Here is an 18,818-nt window from a genome sequence, read left to right as displayed (position 1 = left end):
GGAAATGTGCTCTGGTGACCAAGTTGTGAGGGCTGCTGATTACATTATTATTAGAAAACTTAGCAGCCAGCACAGATACAATGTGATGTTTTGATGGGGATGGGAGACACTTGGGTTCAAGCCCCACTGAAGTTATGAAACATGCTGGTTAGCTTTGGGTAAACGTAATGCCATTGTTCAGCTGAGTATATTGTCTGGCCATTACATTTGCCTAATAACTGGTATAATAGAACACACTTTGTGAGGGCCAAAACAGACATTACTTTAAATCTGTGTCTAACAGCTACATCCCCTCCAATTTTTACTCTAGAGCAGGAAGGTAAGGGGATTGGCCTCACATGCCTACTGTAGGATATAAATAAATGAAGGATATTGATTTAAAGGTAGGCACAGATTTAAAATAATGTTTGTTTGGGCCCTGAGTTGGGGCTATTACACAGTAAGCTTCCTTGCCCCCACTTGCAAATGCCCTTCACATGGATCAGCCATGGAGAAACTCTGTACATAATGGCTGCAGTTTATATGGTGCAGCGAAGGGGTGGGTAGGAAATTCTCTATGGTGATTTCTGTGGCAATCAAACATAACATCTCGACTAGTGGTGGGGTGATTTCATGTAAGGTCTACTTTTTTGCTGTCTTTTGTTAAACTAGAATCCCTTTTGTCCACTAATATGTGAGCTTCAGAAATGAATTCACGAAGCAAGTGTGCACACTCAAGCTCTCATAACAGTTAGAGCATAACTCACCTGCACTAAATGACCCTGAGTGTAATGTTCGTGCTTAAGAAGCGCCTTGTTCTTTCCGACCAAGATCTATCTATTTCATCCAATATTGTTTCCAAGATCCCTAGTAACCAAAAACATGGCAGGGGATCCCCTGGTAGACTTGCCCCTGATATACAGTAGCTCTAACCCAGCTCATGGGGATGTCATAAGGATAAATATAGTAAGAATTGTAAAATACTTTATACACAGGGAAGTGATTCATATAGAGTTGTATTGTATTTTTTTCTATTTATTTATGGACCGCTCTTCAGCCATGGCTCTCAGGGTGGCTTACAATAAAACCACAAAGGAATTATTTAAAAAAATCCAGCACAGCATACAAATCACAACAGGCACTTAAACATTCAGCATAAAAGACATAATAAGAGAAAACAAGACTAAAAGACCTGGACCAACAGAGAGTTTTCAGTTGGGGCAGAAAATAAAGTGAAGACAGTGCCAAGCAAACCATTTTGAGAAGAGAATTCTAAAGGTGGGGTGCCACAGCTGAGAAAGCCCTGCCTCTGGTCACCAGCTCCCTGAGGTTGTGACTGAGTGTCACTTTATTTCACATCATCCATCTTACTACAATGGAGATTCAACCCCGTAGGGAGACAGGAGTAAAAGGCAGCTGAAGGTGATGCTAAGCACATCCCTTGTCCCCTGTTGCCACCTCCCGTTTTCATCTTTGTGGTTCCTACTGTGCAATTCCCAGTGCCTAGAACAGTCTCCTCTTTGTACCTGTGAAGCTAACCTGCATCCTTCCCTCCTTCAGATTCCTCCTCAAAACATGTCTTGCAAAGCCTTTCCTAGATCAGAAGTGGACCAATTTGTATGCTTACCAAAATGAATTCAATTTTTGAGATGCTCCCTGGGCCTGCATTTCGGGGGGGGGGGGGATCAAAGGCAAAAGGAGGTGGGACCAAAATAGTGAAAAACCTGCATATTTTAGCTTAAAACTCGTACTACCAGTAACGGTGTCTTAGGAGAGGCAATTCAACCTTTTAGAATGGGGAAAAGACCATGCAAGCCAGGAAACCACCAAACAATTGGTGGTCAGGGGAAACGAGGTGGGGCCAGAGGAAGGGGAGTGGCCCTTTCTGGAACCCGGGAGGGCTGAATTTAGCCCGCAGGATTGAGGTTCTATATCCTCTTCTTAACCAAATCCCTTCTGTAGATCAGACAGGGCCAGCCTATATACTGAATGTATAGGACACTGGCCATAGGCGCTGTGTCTGCAAGTGTTGCTGTGTGGCCAGCTGATTGATGGCCCTGCTGTGACTTCCAACCCATACCCATGTGGGCGCTTTCTTCATCCTGGACTCAGCTGTTCAGTTTAAGAATGTAAGAATTGCTATGCTCTGTCAGACCCAGGTCCATTGAGTTTGGCATTTTGTTTCCAAGAGTAGCCAACCCAGATGCCTTTGTGAGCTTACAACCACACAGCATGAAAGTGATGGCCGTCCTCAGCTGTTTGCTTTCAACATATGGCGCTTGCAGCTAGACTGCCTAACTCGGGATGTTGGAGAAATACACAAAAGAACCAAATGAGTTCAGATTTTCATGAATTGGGCCCACGGATTCAGTAGTGGAATGGCTTTCCCATTGTTGGGCAGATTCCGCAGACTTGCAGACTGTTATTCTAATTTCCCGCATTTTGCACAAATTTTGTCATGGAAAAATATGCAAAATTTAAAAAACAAAACAAAACCAGGCCAAACATGCACATTTCCCCCTTAGGCTAAAGTGTGAAAATGCACATTTTGGGGGAATTTGTGTATTTTTGCACATGCAAATTGGAAACAAAAAAAAATCCTGGTTCCATTGATAGGCAGATGATGGAATGAGAGGTGCAAAACTCAGATGGAACAGATGTTACACAGTCCGAACACCCATATGCCTAGCACAGCCTTGTCCAACCTGATGCCTTCCAGATGTTTTGGACAACTCCCAGCATTCCTAACCTTTGGCCATGCTGGCTGGGCAGATGGGAGTTGAAGCCCAAAATACCTTGAAGGCACCTAGTTGGGGAAGGTTGGACCAAGACATAGTGTGGCTCCATGGTACAGCATGTGCTTTGTATGCAGAAGGTTCCAGATTCAACCCCGGCATCATCTCCAGTTCAAAGGATCAGGTAGCAGATGATGGGAAAGGCCTGAGACCATGCAGAGCCACTGCCACTCAGAGAAGACCAGCCTTCCCCAACTAGGTTCCCTCAAGGTATTTTGGACTTCAGTTCCATCACCTCCAGCCAGTATGGCCAATGGTCAGGAATCCTGGACATTGTCGTCCAAAACATCTGTAGGGTACTGGGTGGGGGGAGGCTGGAGTAGGCAATACAGGGTGAGATGGACGAACAGTCTGACCTAGTAGAAAGCAGCTTCCTATCTTCCTAGGTGTTTCTATCATGGTCTCTGTCACAATGGAACTCCACTGTTCTGGAGTACTAAGCCAGTTATGTCCGGATGCTGGGAACAAACCACATGACATGGCTGTACCTTCACTTTGCTAAAACTGGGATAGAAGGCTGCTGGGCTGTGGTTGCAATGAGCCGCAGGACTCAGTCTCCAACGGACTCAAATCAACTCAATCTGACTCAAGATCAGCTAGAAGGCACAGTGTTGGAGCCCTGTCAGGGTGTTCAAAGGTCACATCAGCACTGTGGGCAATGACTGTCACAGATGTTCGCTTTGAAGGGAGAGAGTCCATTTTCATTAACAGTGTGTAGACAAAACCATTCCAAAACAGAAAATAGAATGGCCAATTAGCTGTAATAAAAACTAATGGTTCAATATCTTGCTCCTGATTAGCCGGTTGTGGGTCTATTCATCAACATCAAATTTATAACTACAACATGGACAATGCAAAGGTGAGAGTCATTAGTTTAAGCATATGTACAAATGTACGTATTAGAGATGAATCTATTAAATGAGCTGTAACTAATTTGGAAGGTGAGTGCCAGCCTCTGCTTTCCTTCCTAGCTGACTTTTCCTTGCCTTTCTTTCTCTTGGTTCCTTCTTACTCCTCCTCCCAGCCCCATGGGCCCTCTCTGCAGTGGAGGCTGGTGGCTCCAATTTCAGTGGGGCTGTAAATCCAATCTGGGTTTGTCAGAACCAGGCAGAACTCTAAAGGAGCTATCCAAGGTGCTGAACCCTACCCCCCCCCCAAATAGGTTCAGCACCTTGAATAGCCCCTTTAGAGTTCTGGCTGGTTCTGACTGAAACCCAGAATGGATTTACAGCCCTGCCGACATCAGAGCTACTAGCCTCCACTGCCTTTCTGTGCCCACTGCATCATATTTGAAGTTGCATCATAGCCACAGGGCGCCATCCCTAAGCTTCCTCCAATCCTTCCCCTCTTCCCTTCAGACCTATTTAGCTGTCGCCATGTTGTTTAGTATTCTTTCCCCCATTCCTTAGTGTGTAGTGTGTTGGTTGCTAGGCATGCAAATAGATCTGAGATGAAGGTGTGGATTGGAGCAATGGCTGCCAATGTCTCAGTGGTACCGATGCCTCTCCAAAGCAGGGAAAATTACTGTTCCCTGATACTTTGCCTAGGGAGAAGAGACATTTGGGGCATTTTTCTAGGTGAAAGCATACAGGTTCTCTAATCACAATCCTCTCCTCCATCTCCCCTTTCTGCCCACCCAAGCAAAGTGGTTCAGGAAGAGCAGATGGACAGCCAGACTGACAGAGCTGTGGCACGTTATTAAAGAACAGCCTTCCGCAACCTGGTGCCCTCCAGATGTGCTGGGCTGCAACTCCCATCATTCCTAGCCAGCACTACTTTGGGGAAGGCTGTTATAGAAGATAGCCCAAGAATATGCTGATGAACATTAGCCAACACCTGGAAGTGTTCTGTTCTTTAAGTTCTTCTTCAGGGCCTGGAGCTGCATCGTGTTTTATTCACAGGCTGATTGGAAATCCTGAGGACTCTAAATATAGTTTCCTATCTGTGCTGAGCAGAGGGATTGCTGAAGAGAGCTTTTGCTTCAGGACAATGTGATTTGTGCCCCTCTATTTTGTTCCTAAATTATATGCTACTGTAATTCTTGTATGAGAAAGAAAGAAAAGATCTGATATATAACTGGCATCCTGTAGTCTATTAATCCTAAGGAACCTCGTAGTCTTAAAAATTGGCAGCTCTGTAAAAGAGGAAAGAGAGAGGGAGAGAGAGAGAGAAGAAAGAACCTGTCATCAGTCTTCTTGGATTGGATTCTCTTTGTCCTGTGTACCATTTTATTAATCGTTAGTGGCCCAGTCCACAGAGCAATTTTTATTGATTTATTGATTTATTACATTTTTATACTGCCCCATAGCCGAAGCTCTTTAGGCAGTTTACAGAAGTTAAAACATTAAATACAATATAAAAAGCTTAAAAGCAATTTACATAAAAGCACACAGACAATATACGCAAATGACATATAATTAAAAACAACTGTGAACAGTCAGTCATAACTAAAGACACATCCAGCACTGATTAAAACTCATCATGTGCTGCCAAATGCCTGGGAAAAGAGATAAGACTTAACCTGGTGCTGAAAAGATAATAATGTTGGCACCAGATGGACCTCATCGGGGAGCTTCTTCCACAGATGGAGGGCCACCACTGAGAAGCCCTCTCCCTCTTTGCTGCCAGTGCAAGCTCAATTTGCTTCAGACCTTTGCAGATTAGACAAAAATAACAGCTCATATGGTTTAAGTTAAGGCAGGAGTGTAGAACCTCTTTCAGCCTGAGGGCCAAATTCCATTTTGGAGAACCTCTCAGAGGGCACATTCTCATGGTGGAGGAGGGGCCTAAGGGGCAGGTCCAATAGCAACGGGGCAGGGCCAAGAACACAAACATATTTTAGCTTGAAGTTCTTACTGCCAGAAACTAGGCCCTGGGAAAGGCAGTTCAACCTTTTAGAATGAGGGAAAATGGTACAAAAGCTGGGAGACTACCAAGCTATTTCTGGTCAGGGGAAAGGAGGTGGGGCCAGAGAAAGGGGGCATGGCCTTCTGGGGAATCCCAGAGAGCTGGATTGGGACCCCAGACAGGCTGAAAGTGGCTCGCAGGCCTGGGTCTCTGCACCCCTGCTTTAAGAGCATGTCCACATGTGAGCTTCCAATGATCCTACTGGTATGTAGGGCGTTTTGCACACATGAGGATTAAAGCAGGTTCTGCTTCTGTTGGGTTTGTAATGTGAATGAAAAAAATTAGCCAGAAAGTTAATGCACATTACCAGTGACTCTTCTCTGCTTTCCCTTATACATGAACAATGGTCATAACCTATTTGCCTCCATGGCATCTGAGCTGTGGGGTTCTGCAAGATTTAATCTTGTCTCCCATACTGTTTAGCAGCTATATGAAACCACTGGAAGAGGACATCCATGGATCTGGAGTGAGGTGTTATCAATATGCTGATGATACCCAGCTCTATTTCTCTGCGTCACCTGAATCATATGAGGCTGTGAAGATGCTGAACCACTGTCTGGGCTCCGTAGTGGGATGAATAAGGGCCAATAAACTGAAACTGAATCCTGACAAGATGGAGGCACTGTGAAGCAGTGGTTTCCAGGTCCAGGAAGTTGGTGTTCAGCCTCTTTAGGATGGGGCTGCACTCCCTCTGAACGAGCAAGTGCACAGCTTAGGGCTGTTTCTTGATCCAACATTGTTATTAGAGACCCAAGTGGCCTCAGCGGCTTGGACCACCTCTTACCAGCGTTGACTGGTTTGCCAGCCGCAGCCTTTCCTGGATAGGGGTAGCCTTGCCACAGAGATTCATATCCTAGTAACATCCAGGTTGGATTATTGTAATGCATTCTATTTGGGGCTGCCCTTGAAAATGTTCTAGAAACTTCAACTTGGGCAAAATTCAGCAGCTAGGATTCTGACATTCATCTCGATGGAATCATATTACACCAATTCATATGGAATTATTGTCTCGAAGCGCTGGTTATCACCTTTAAGGGCACAATCCTATGCACGTTTTGACAGAAAAAAGTCCTACAATTTCCAGCATGCCCCAGACGGCTGGCTGGAGGGATGCAGGGTGTTATAGGACTTTTTTCTGCCTAAACATGCATAGGATTGTGACTTAAAGCTCTGAATGGCTCGGGGCCCAAATACCTGAAGGACTGCCTCCTCCCATACTCTCCATGCATTAAGGTCTTCAGAGGAGACCCTTCTCCAAGTATCACCAGCGGGAGAAATACACTATGAATTTACAAAAGAGAGGGCCTTTTCTGTGGTGGCACCCCAACTTTAGAATGCCCTCCCAAAGGAGATATGATTGGCACCAGCTTTGTTTTCTTTTCAGCACCAAATTAAAATATTCACTTTTGCCCAAGCATTTTAGAATGTTAACATTTAAAAAGTATAAATATAACTGATATGTCATTTTGTTTAGTTTGCTGGTTGAAGAATTGTTGCCACTTTTTTTAGCCTTTTAATTTCTAATTGTATGGTTTTTATACTGGATTTGTTTTTTAAATGTTGTTTACACTGCTCTGGGATTTCTAGTGGATGAAGGATGGTTTATAAACGTTAAAATAAATAAATAAATAAAATAGCATGAGAGAGGCTCAGATTTAAGATAAATGTGTGAAAATGTTCTTGGAATACTTTCACAAGTACAGTAGAACCTTATTTATCAGAATGATCTCAGGGTTTTTTCCAACTGTGTTGTTCTATTGCTAGAAGCAGTAAGGTTACAGTGATGTGATCTACAAAGGTGATACAGTGAACTGTGATAAATCAGAGGTTTAGATTAACCAGGATTCAGATAATTAAAGTTACTGCAATATTTTTACTTCGGAGAATTAGCTGAAAAACCCAGGCTAAAACATCTAGGCTGAAATCCCATACCCACTTTCCTGGGAGTAAGCCCCATTGAACTCAATGGGACTTACGTCTGAGTAGGAATGGATGGATCATTCTACTCCCAGTCCATGTTAGCTTTTCCAGTTGTTCATTCATAAGTCCATTCCACACAATTTCCATATCAATCTGCTTTTTTAAAAAAAGAAAAGAAAAAAGGCACAAAGATTTGCTGTATTATTGTACAAATTTGATCCTAAAATATGCATTTTGTACACTTTTTAACATAAAATACACATTTTATAGGTATTTTCATACATTTTTTGAGCTGAGAACTGTATCACAAAATTCAGAGAAGTGTGAAAACTGAAGGCTATAACTACATATTAGCCTGAGCAAATCAGGTTGGTTTGCATAAAAATGCAGACCAAACAAAATCCAAGAGCATCCCTCCTTCTGAGTAGACACATACAGGAGTGCACTGTGAATCAATTTCATTAGTTAGGGTAATTTATTCAAAACTTTTTGCTCAACTAAATTGCCTCCAATTAATTAGGCAACAGATTTTTAGGATTTTCTTCTAGGTGAAAAATCCTAAGTGGCATGGGCATTCTTAGATGAGGTATTCCTTCTTCTCCCCTATGTACAGGGGAGTACCTTTTTGTAGGGATGGACAAATCTGAATTCTCCTACATTTGATTTTTTTTCAATCTCAAGTTCTTTCCATCCCATTTATGAAGACATTTGCAAATTTTTGCAGCTTTTTGCAAATTCTTATCAAAAAATGAACTGAGCAAAATTCTTACCCACCTGCTGACCAAATTCGATGTGCACAGTTATTCCCAGCATAGAGAGGCCCATCTTGTCCCTGCCTGCCATATAGTTATTAAAGATGAGGCGCCTGTCAGAAAAAAGAGGTGGCAATCTTAATTCAGCACCACAAACGTGGTTGAATGCACAAGGGTTCAAATCCAGACTTTTAAGAGCTAAGCACTGAAAGCCTCTACCTGGATGGACAAATCTTCTATTAGTTTCACTTTCTCCCACGTTCAGATTTCTTTGACCTCAAATTCTTTCTAGTGCCATTATGAAGAAATGTGTACATTTTTGTAAGTTCTTATAAAAAAAAAACTTACAAACCGAATAAAATTCTTTACAAACCGAGTAAAATTCGCACCCATCCCTACATCTTCATAAATGGTGCCTGTTGCCATATGCATCTGCATAGTTTAAAAACAAGATATGCTTCTTCCTTCAGAGGTATTGTTTTATTCATATGCAAACAACCCAGAGAGCCAGTGTGGTGTAGTGGTTAGAGTACTGGACCGGGACTCCGGCGATCAGGATTCTAGTCATAAAAGCCACTGGGTGACTTTGGGCCAGTCACTGTCTCTCAGCCTAATCTACCTTATAGGGCTGTTTTGAAAATAAAATGGACAGGAGGAGCAGTATGCAAGCTGCCTTGGGTTCTTTGTAAGAGGGGAAAGGGTGGATATAAATGTAATAATAAATAATAAATGAAACAATTATTGATTAAAACTCCTGTGGTTGATCAACTAAGATTTCTTTAATTAGTTGTCAGCCCTAGGGAAAAATGTGTTAACATTTAGCTTCTTAACTAATTAAACTGTTGGAAATATTAGAAATAAACATGATGCTTATTACAAATCAACACTGTGCAAAGCCACATCATCTTTTTGTTGTGACAAATACAGGCTGCAGACACTGTTGTGGCAATGGTAAATGTCACCGTTCATGTTAAAACTCCCTTAAGGATTGTAGATAGCATCTGCACATACCCTCAAGGAAATACAAAGAAATCTCTAACGTAATTCCTACGTCTCAGAAGGTTTTGTAACCAATATCAGACCAATATTAATATCTTTTTGTTGTTGTTGCCTTTGTAGTGTCAAAAGGATCCTCAATTGGTTGATAAGATTATGAAAGATCTTGATAGCAATAAAGACAACGAAGTGGATTTTAATGAATTTGTGGTTCTGGTTGCTGCATTGACTGTCGCATGCAATGATTTCTTTGAGGAGCAAATGAGGAAAAAGGGAGAATAGAAATGGTAGGTGACATATGTTTAATTCTCACTCTGCAAGACTTCTCTTATGTCTAATGGTTAACCTCATGGGATCAACAAAGATTTGGGATATTATGAAATTCCTGGAAAAGTTATCCTTGGGGGTAGGTTCACATGATTGCCGCAGCCCACTGTGGCTTACTTAACCCTTGCAGAAGCCACCCTTGCTAGGATCACATGACACGAAAAGCGACGGCACCTGCCTACCGTGGCTTGAATATTCAAAAGGCCAACCAGGACCTACTGCAATCCACCAGCTTCAGTGATCGTGTGAACCTGGTCTCAGCTTTCCTGTCACTTCTTTGTGTAGAATGTTCATCCAAGCCTGACATGCCAAAAATATAAAAGATGAAACACCAGAAAGACAGTACTGTGGAAAATACAATGCCCCAATAAAAAGTGCTATTGTTCAAACCACACCAAGTAAGGATGGTAAAGCTTGATCTTTAACTCCTAATCCTCGTGTAAAAGGACTTAGAATGGGAATTCTGTTTTGTGTGGGAGAGGACACCAACTGAATAAGCCAGGCATGGGAAAACTATAACCTATGACTAACTTGCATTCAGTCCAAATCCATCTATTCCCCTGTCTCCTTCTCAGCCTACTGTGGTTTATGTGACAACCTTTTAAATCCTTTGCTTGTGGACTCCAAGAGCAGAAACTGCAACACAGGCCTTAAGTCCGATATTTGGTTTGGCCTTCAGCAGATACTTAACTGGAAGAGGATTCTGTAGGCCACAAGCCTGCCTGGAGGGAAGTGCTCAGTTTAAGGCATGGAATGGCCCCCAAAGAATCAAAGAACCTTCTTATCCCCTGAATGAGCACGGAAGTGAACTTAGTAGAAGCCTTCTCTCCCCCTCCCCCTGCAGAGTCCCAAACCACCCAAAGACTGTGGGCTGTTCTGTGCCTCATGCTCACATGAAATCTTGACAGCAGAGCAGTGCGCAAGTACATGCCATCAGATACTGGGTGGCCATTAGGATGCTTTCCTTCAGGTTGGGGCCTAAAGATGGCGGTAGGAGGGGAGGGCTGGCTTTGGCAATGCAGGCTTCCAGGTGTACTTCCTCCAAGCCTAATATCCCCTTGATGAGATTCCTTAAACTGTGAAAGAGGACTCAACCCTCCCAATTTAAGAGATCACAGGGAAGGAGGAAGTGATTGGGGAGATGTGTTCCCGGGCCAATTCCCTACCCCAGAAAGGTGCTGCTCAGTTTCTTACACAGGTGAAGAAACCCTATGGCATCTTTCAGCTAGCGTGGCACCTTATGCTTTGCCAAAAAAGAGGAAATGCATTACCAGAGAGGATAAAAGGCAGCACAGATTTACATAAAAAGTATAGGTTTTGCAGGATTTACATATAATTTGCATTTCTAAATAAAATTTAGAAATGATAGGTTGGATCCAGGGTTGGGCTTCCTCAAGAGGAGGAGGGCTTCCACCAGAGGAAGGGCTCTGTTTGTGGAAGGTCCATCTCCCTGATTTTGGGGGATCCTCCCTCAAACACATGCATACACACCAGCTCACCCCATTCAGCAGGATCTCCTGACTCTCTGTGTTGCATTTTCACAGGGCTGGAGGAGCTGCCATGGGAAGGAGGGACAGGGAAGTCCTCTTCTTTCAGCACAACTGATACAGTGTAAATCTGGATCCAATCCAATTACTATAATTTGAATAGAAATACAATACATCACACCAGACTGGGGAAGGCTGTAACCAGGTGACCCGTGTGCCTGCTCAGTGTGCTGTCAGGTGCTAATGTTTGAGGGGCAACTTCAAGGCCCCTGGGGTCTCCCATCTTATGGTTCTTTATCTTTACAATGGATAGACCTCCAAATGGAGGATGTCTTTAAATAGAGGACTGTCCTCTGTAAAGGAGGACACATGCCCTCCCTACTTTCAACAACTGAGGAAAGAGAACAGGAGGAAAGCAGGGAAAGCATTGGTTGAAGGATGAAGGTGAACGGAGCAGGGAGTTGAGTGAAGGGAGAGGAAGGGAAGTAGGTAAATGGAACAGGTTAGCTGAGGAGAGGAGGAAGACCAATTTGACCTCTCTCCACACATATCTTTTGAATGGCAAAGGGGACTTGCATTTTAAAGGACCTCATGAGGGAGATGTCTAGTGAATGCATGTCTCTATGCCAAATGCCCTTCCACACGACTGTTATGGCTGAAGCATTGAGAGGGACATGTTCTTTCATCCCCCTTCAGTCCCAGTGCCATAGGAGGGATGGGGGTCTGAGCACTTTGAGGTCAGGGGAGAAAATGTCTAGCCCAGTTTATCTCTTTAGCAACTGACAAGCCTCCACAATGGCTTCAGGGCCAAGGGGTAGGAGCAAGCTCACACCCTTCCTCTTCAGCCCCTGAAGCCACCATGGGGGCTGGTTTGGCATTTCTCTAGCCTCTTTGCTCAAGATGGACACACCCCAGTTCAAGCAGAGGTGTGGCTGAGGCTGCGCAGAAAGCATGGGTGGATTGTGGAGAGGTATGGTAAAAACAAAGCAACACAACACCTTCTTTTTCTGCCATGGCCTGCTCCTCCCCTCCTGCGGTGCACGGCACTAACCCTTCCTTGATGTTTTGTTGCAGGAGCATACTGGTAAATTTGAACTGATAGCTCAACCCATCCACAATTTTTTTTTTCATGGAGGTTACGATACAAATGGTTGCTAGTCATGAGGCCTAATATTGCCTCCATTATCAGAGGCAGTGTGCCCCTGTATCCCAGTTGCTGGGTAACACAAGTGGAAAGGTGCTGCTGCACTCATGTCCGGCTTGTGAGCTTCCCATTTGGTTGGCCACTGTGGGAACAGAATGCTGGACTGGGTAAGCCTTTTGGTCTGATCCAGCAGGACTCTTCTTATGTTCTTACGTTTAATTTATGAATTTCTATACCACTCTTCCTCATTAATAATCCTGGGTGGTTTATAATTAAAACAACAACAACAACAATATAAACAATATTGTGAAGTTTTGGTTGGTCCTAAAAATGGTATTGCTTGGCTGTTTATCTCTTTATATACAGTGGATATTTGGAATATAAATATTGAATGTTAAATACCAATTCAGGACAACAAAATAGACACAGATGTGTTGAACCAAGTCCCAACAGCTGCTTTCTATAGAGAAAAGCAATATCAAGATGTTGTGGTAGTGACTGGAGAAGCTGGAATAGGAATGCTGAGGAGAAGTTTCCCTGCTGGCCATCCTTTGCTCCCCAACAGCTGTTTGCCCCAGCATTCCAGAAGTGAATGTGCCTTTACAAACACGTTTGGAATACTGTAGTGCGAAAAGTAAGGTGCAGAACTATAAAGTTTTGTGATTCCTTCTTCCCTTAATTAGCTCACTTTTTCAGCAAGCCAACCCCAAAGCCTAGATTTAGAAAAGGAACAGTACCGTATTTTGTTGTACTGCTGAGCCTTAAAGCTATGCTACAAAAACAATGTGAATTATCTCCAGTGTGGCTGATCAGTGTCTAGATCATTAGGTTTACAATGTGGGAATCCCAGGTTCAAATCTTGGCCCACCTGAGAAACTGGATGACATTTGTTAAATCACTTTCTCCCAGTGTAACTTATCTTGTAGGATTGTTATGAGGATAAATGAAATAACAGCAGCCAAATCACCCGGAGCTTCATAGAGGAAGGACCAGATTAGAGAAATGTGGGAGCACTGGATTTTGTCTGGAACTAGGGTGGCCATGTGTCCTACTTTACAGAGGACAGTCTGCCATCGGAAGGGCTGCTCAGTCCCAGTCTGGTTTAAAACTGAAGAGCCATAAGAAGGGAGCGCAGGGGCCTTGAAGTTGCCCATCAACAGTTACCACCTGGGTAGCAAACTGAGAGGGCACACAGGGCCCCTGGTCTCAGTTTCCCTGCTATAGCAAGATATATTGTATTTCAATCTAAAATCATAGTAATTATTTTCAATTTTGCATCTATACTTATAAATTAGCATATGCAGATTTTATGCAAATCTGCACCACCTTTTGCCCTCTTTGGTGATGAATTTTCTCTCTTTTGGAGATGCATAAGTGGCCACCCTAAGAGTTATGGGTGTGGATTCTGCCATGAATGTTCTGGGCTCGAAATAGGAAGCCGAAGCATCTGCCAGGCCTGCCCATGCATAGGTGGATTAGATTGCTCCAGGGCAGGAGTGGGCAACCTGGGCCTCTCCAGATGTTTTGAACTACAATGTCCATCAGTTCCAGCCAGCATGGCCAATAGTCAGGGATTATGGGAGTTGTAGTCCAAGATATCTGGAGGATACCAGGTTGCCCACCCCTGCTCTAGAGCAGCCTCCCCCAACCTGGTGCCCTCCAGATGTGCGGGGCTGCAACTCCCTTCTTTCCCAGCCAGGATGGCCAATGGGAATTATGGGAGTCGTAGTCCAGCACATCTGGAGGGCACCGGGTTTGGGGAGACTGCTCTAGGCCATCCTGTTGCAACCTGGCTTGAAGATATCACTACCTGTCTTCCAATCTGTTCAAAGATCTATTGGTTTTCAGATCATATGGAGCATATGATCTGAAAACAGCACATGCAGCTGCATCCTGTATATTAAATGTAATGTGTAGTTTGATCCTCAGTGCCAGTGGTCATCCAGTAAGTTTTAGGGTTAATCAGGGATTTGAACCCAGGTCTCCCCGGTCCTTATCCTAAACTGTACACACACAGACCCTACTTTTGTAACCACATTGGGATGGTTGGGGTGCAACCCAGCTGTGGGTCCCAACCCATGCTGTAGGACACACATCAGAAGTTCACTATTGTTTCCTATTGTCAATTACTTTAGTATGGTATCTGTAGGATACCAGATGTCAGTGATGCTCTATCCTATGAATTTATATGTGAAATTCATGTTTAGTATACCACGTTTTAAAATTGGACCATTTGGGTAGAATCCAAAAGGGCACTTCCACCCCTGCTGATTCCCTTCCACCCTGCCATTTCCCTTCTGCAAGTGGTGGGTCCCACCAATTCTGTTGCGCAAGCAAGACCCACCACTTACACAAGGGAGATTTGGTGCTTCCTACAGGAAACCCTGAAAGAAGCAGAAACACTTGTGAACTCTGCTGACTTGCCTCCTTCCACAAGCGAGTGTTTCCACTCATTTCTTGTTGCCCCAGAAGTGCTAAATTGCTGTTGCACAAGCAGTAGAGGCTGCTTCCTCAACAGAAGTGGTGGGGGGTACGAGAATCGGTGGAGGCATAAGCACCACATTGGATTCTGCCCTGTGCTTGTGAAATTTAATACATTGGCATGCAGAATGTGATGTAACAGTGTTCACAAGAATAAATGAGGCCTGCACCGGTTTTATGTAACATTATAACCTCTACATGTTCTTCAAAGGGCTGGATGTGCCTGATCTCGTCTGATCTTGGAAGCTAAGCAAAGTCAGCCCTGGTTAGTTCTTGGATGGGGAACCGCCTAGGAGGGGGTTGGACTTGATGGTCTTGTAGACCCCTTCCAACCCTATGATTCTATGATTCTAAGGATTTTTTTATTGCTTAATACCTATTACATCTCCATTTGTGTTGGCAGGTTGCAATCACCTTTTGGACAGGATGGGAGACAGCAACTTTGACTGAACCATGATCTCACCTTTTGATTTCACCACTACTGGTGTTTCACTTCCCTTTCTGCTCCAGCAATTAAAGCTTTCCTAACAAAATTCCCTCAGTTGTTGTTGTTGTTTTAATATCAGTGCACACAATTGCTGTAAGTAACTGACTGGGTTTTAAAACCCATTTATCCTATGAATGAGCTGTTTCATGGGCTAAATGGGTTTAAAAGCCAGCCAGTTACTTACAGGAATTGTGGATGTAAATAGATGTAAATATGGCTGCTGTAGGTGCTGTACCTTTAAATTTATCACCACAATGCATCTTGGGTGTTGTATTGTAGGTCACCCCTTGATATGGGCAACCAGTTCCGTTCCACTGAATCCTGAAGAATGGTGGAATAAATGACTCAGAGCCATAGAGTAGCTGCTTAAAAGTTTGCCCTGTAGTGCCTATACTCTGTGAGGTGGCAGTGAAAAGGTGAGAACCTTGAGGTTAAGCATTAAGTGGCCACGTATGAATCGCCAAAAAAGAGGACAAAAGAGGACATTGATTCGCATATGCTAATTGACATCTATAGATGCAAATCTAGAAACAATTATAATGTAAAGAGAAATACAGTACAATTCACCATAGCGTGGAAGACTGCAACAAGGTGACCTGTGTGCCTGCCTGTTCTGTCTGCCATCCAGGGCTAACTGTTGATGGGCAACAGTTCTTATGGTTCATTACCTTTCAACTGGAATTGGACAGGAGAGCCCTTCAAACAGAGGATGGTCCTCTGGCAGCCCTTCAAATAGAGGACTGTCCTCTGTAAAAGATGACACATGGCCACCCTACCATTCTGAGCAGATGTGGAAAGGTAAGACTACAGCCTCCCCACATGGTACAGGCACTTCGCAGCAAAGTTCTAAATGGTTAAACTTTTAAATGGCCCTTTGAATCCATCCATAGGTCCAAATGCATCAACAAATAGCAGCAGAAATGTTTGTTTCCTCCAGACGCTGCTTGCATAGTTGAAGGGGCACAGGGAGAATACAACTCCCAATCAGCTGTTTCCTGGTGAGAAAGCCAAACACTGGGATGAGGACAGAGCAATGTCAAGGCCTTAAATGCCTCATCTGGCCAGGAGTCAGCTTGAGTGTGGGAACTTGAGGTAGTGCCAATGGAGGCTGATGACTCTGATGTCAGTGGGGCAGTGAATCTACTCCAGGTTTCAGTCAGAACCAGTCAGAACTTTAAAGAAGCTATTCAAGGTGCTTCCACTTCTGCACCTTGGATAGCTCCTTTAGAATTCTGACTGGTTCTGACTGAAACCCAGAGTGGATTTACCAGCCCACTGACACTGGAGCCACCAGCCTCCACTGGGTAGTGCCATCCTTAATGGACCGTAGTGCCTCATAGCACAATCATGCTTCATAGTACCTGTCAGGGTTGGATCTCAGCCCATAGAGTCCCAAAGTAGCTCTTATTCTGAGGAGGAGATAGAGTCCGTGGGAGAGGAACCCCCTCAGATTTCAGAGGCACAGCTGGAGGGGGAGCCCCCCTGCTTACATTCCTGGGAGCGATACTAACCCGGGCATGGAAAAGGAGGGACAACTTGAGCTTTTATATGCGAGATGCAGGCGCAGATACGAGTGAGAGGTTGCGGGAGCCGAGCTGAGGTGCTCAGCCCATTTGGCTCGATGTCAGCAGCTGCGCCCCGAGGCCCCACGGGAAAGGGGGAGAATTTCCCCTCCTGCTCCTTAAGTTCAGAGAGTTGCTGCACTTTTCTCCAAATGGAGACCAACTGACATCCTAACCCTTAGAAACCCCTGGCAGGCTGTTTCTTTGTATTTCCTCTGAGTCTCAGGCAATTCGTATCTGTAAGCCTCATTAGGTTGAATGGAAATAAAGCTTTGGAAAGCAGCCCTTTTGTCTGACTGTTGATTCTGGCTATTGGAGGGCTCAGAAGAAAACAGGGGCATTCCTGACAGTACCCTTCCAATGGCTGAGTGTTGCCCAGCTTTTTTCTTTTTCAAGGCTCATCTAAAGAATCCTGTGTGTTTACTTGAGACACTCCTGCCACACAATCCACCTGGCCCTGAGTCTCCTTTCTCCATTTGTCTTTATCTTGCATTTGTCTGAGCATACCCTGCCAGCTGCTTAATGCATCTATCCAAAAGGTTTACCCACACCATTTGTGGGTGTAGCTCAGCCTTCCCTTACCTGGTGTCCTCCATGTGTGTTGGACTGCATCTCCCATTTGCTATGTTTGCCATGAATTATGGGAATAGCAGTCCAACACATCTGGAAGGCACCAGGTTGGGGAAGGCTGTTCTGTGTTTAGAATTATTGGGTTTATTGGGCATGGCTATTGTTACAAGGATGGTCCTGGTTCTGTTGAGTGATTATCCCCCCCCCCCCGACATTTTATAATTTTCTTCTTTACTTTTACTGTAATTTAAATAAATGGAAATAAAGTACTAGACAGAGGCTATGGTTTTGGGATTTGTGTATATGAGAAATATTCCACATATTTAATGGCAAGACATGCATTCAAAATGGAAAAACAGATTGATGGATTGATTGTACTTTTAAACTGCCCAATAACCAAAGTTCTCTTTCATGTACAACGCATTAAAAACGTAAGAAAAACATTGTAAAACAAATCAATAAAAACTGAGTAGAATAAAATCAAGTAGCAGAAGTTAAACCCATTCCAGCCATCAAACCAAATTAAAACCAGCAGTAGAATAAACTGCTGAAAACACTAAAAATTTAAACACTTCTTAAAATGCCTAGGAGAATAAAAAGGTCTTCACCTGGCACCAAAAAGACCATAAAGTAGGTGCCAGGTGAGCCTCTCTGGGGGAGCATTCCGCAAATGGGGTGCCACCAGTGAAAAGCTCTATTTCCACAGCCCCCTTATTCTCCCCCCTAGAACCATGTATTTTACACTGTGCAGCGTATGTGCATCCTTGGTGTGCATCCGTGGGGATGATCCATCTGATAAATATTTAGTAGGAGTGTGTGCATGTCCATGTGTGCACTTCCAGCTGAGGCTTTTAGTGGGCAATCAGCCTGTCTCATTTATGGAGTTTTACATGGGGTCCAGATGACATTGCTTTCAGTTTGTAACCCTTCCGTGTTTTCCCACCACTACATCTGCCTTTTTTCTTGCCAGAAAAAAAAATGGTAAGGAAGAAAAGACAGACAAGTTGCACAATGCCTTTTGACTGGTAGCACAAAGAACCCCTTGACTAGAAGCATCCTTATAGCGCAATCCTATGCATGTTCAGACATTGAAAAACCCTACAGTTCCCAGCATTCCCCAGCTAGTGCAGCTGGCTGGGGAATGCTGGGGGTTGTAGGACTTTTTTCTGTCTAACCATGCACAGGATGGTGCCCTTAGTGTGTTACATGCACGTGTGGGAGTATTAGTGTACTTCCACATGTCTTGGAAAACTGAAATGTGGTGTATACACAGTTGAAGACACACTGTTGGTTAGAAAAACTTGTAAATGGGACATGTTTCCATTTTGGTCCCAAAACAAAGGGCTCAAAATGTATGCCTACATGGCTGAAGTATTTCAAAAATAGCCAGTGAGCTGAAATTTGCTACACA

At 43.9% G+C, this 18,818-nt stretch overlaps 1 protein-coding gene across 1 annotated transcript in view; it reads left to right on the top strand.

Annotated features, from left to right (window-relative positions):
- Nucleotides 1–17,118, top strand: part of S100Z (S100 calcium binding protein Z) — a 33,994-nt gene extending 16,876 nt beyond the window's left edge. The window contains exons 3-4 of the mRNA XM_084833425.1: nt 9,473–9,636; nt 15,192–17,118. Of these exons, the coding sequence (XP_084689551.1) occupies nt 9,473–9,631 (159 nt within the window). The 3' untranslated portion in view covers nt 9,632–9,636; nt 15,192–17,118. The remainder of the gene's footprint in view (nt 1–9,472; nt 9,637–15,191) is intronic.
- The last annotated feature ends 1,700 nt before the right edge of the window (nt 17,119–18,818 follow it).

This window comes from Heloderma suspectum, chromosome 2 (genome assembly GCF_057233095.1).
Source record: "Heloderma suspectum isolate Gila_16-S chromosome 2, 16-S_ref, whole genome shotgun sequence".
Taxonomy (NCBI): domain Eukaryota; kingdom Metazoa; phylum Chordata; class Lepidosauria; order Squamata; family Helodermatidae; genus Heloderma; species Heloderma suspectum.
This window is presented reverse-complemented; position numbering and strand designations above follow the sequence as displayed.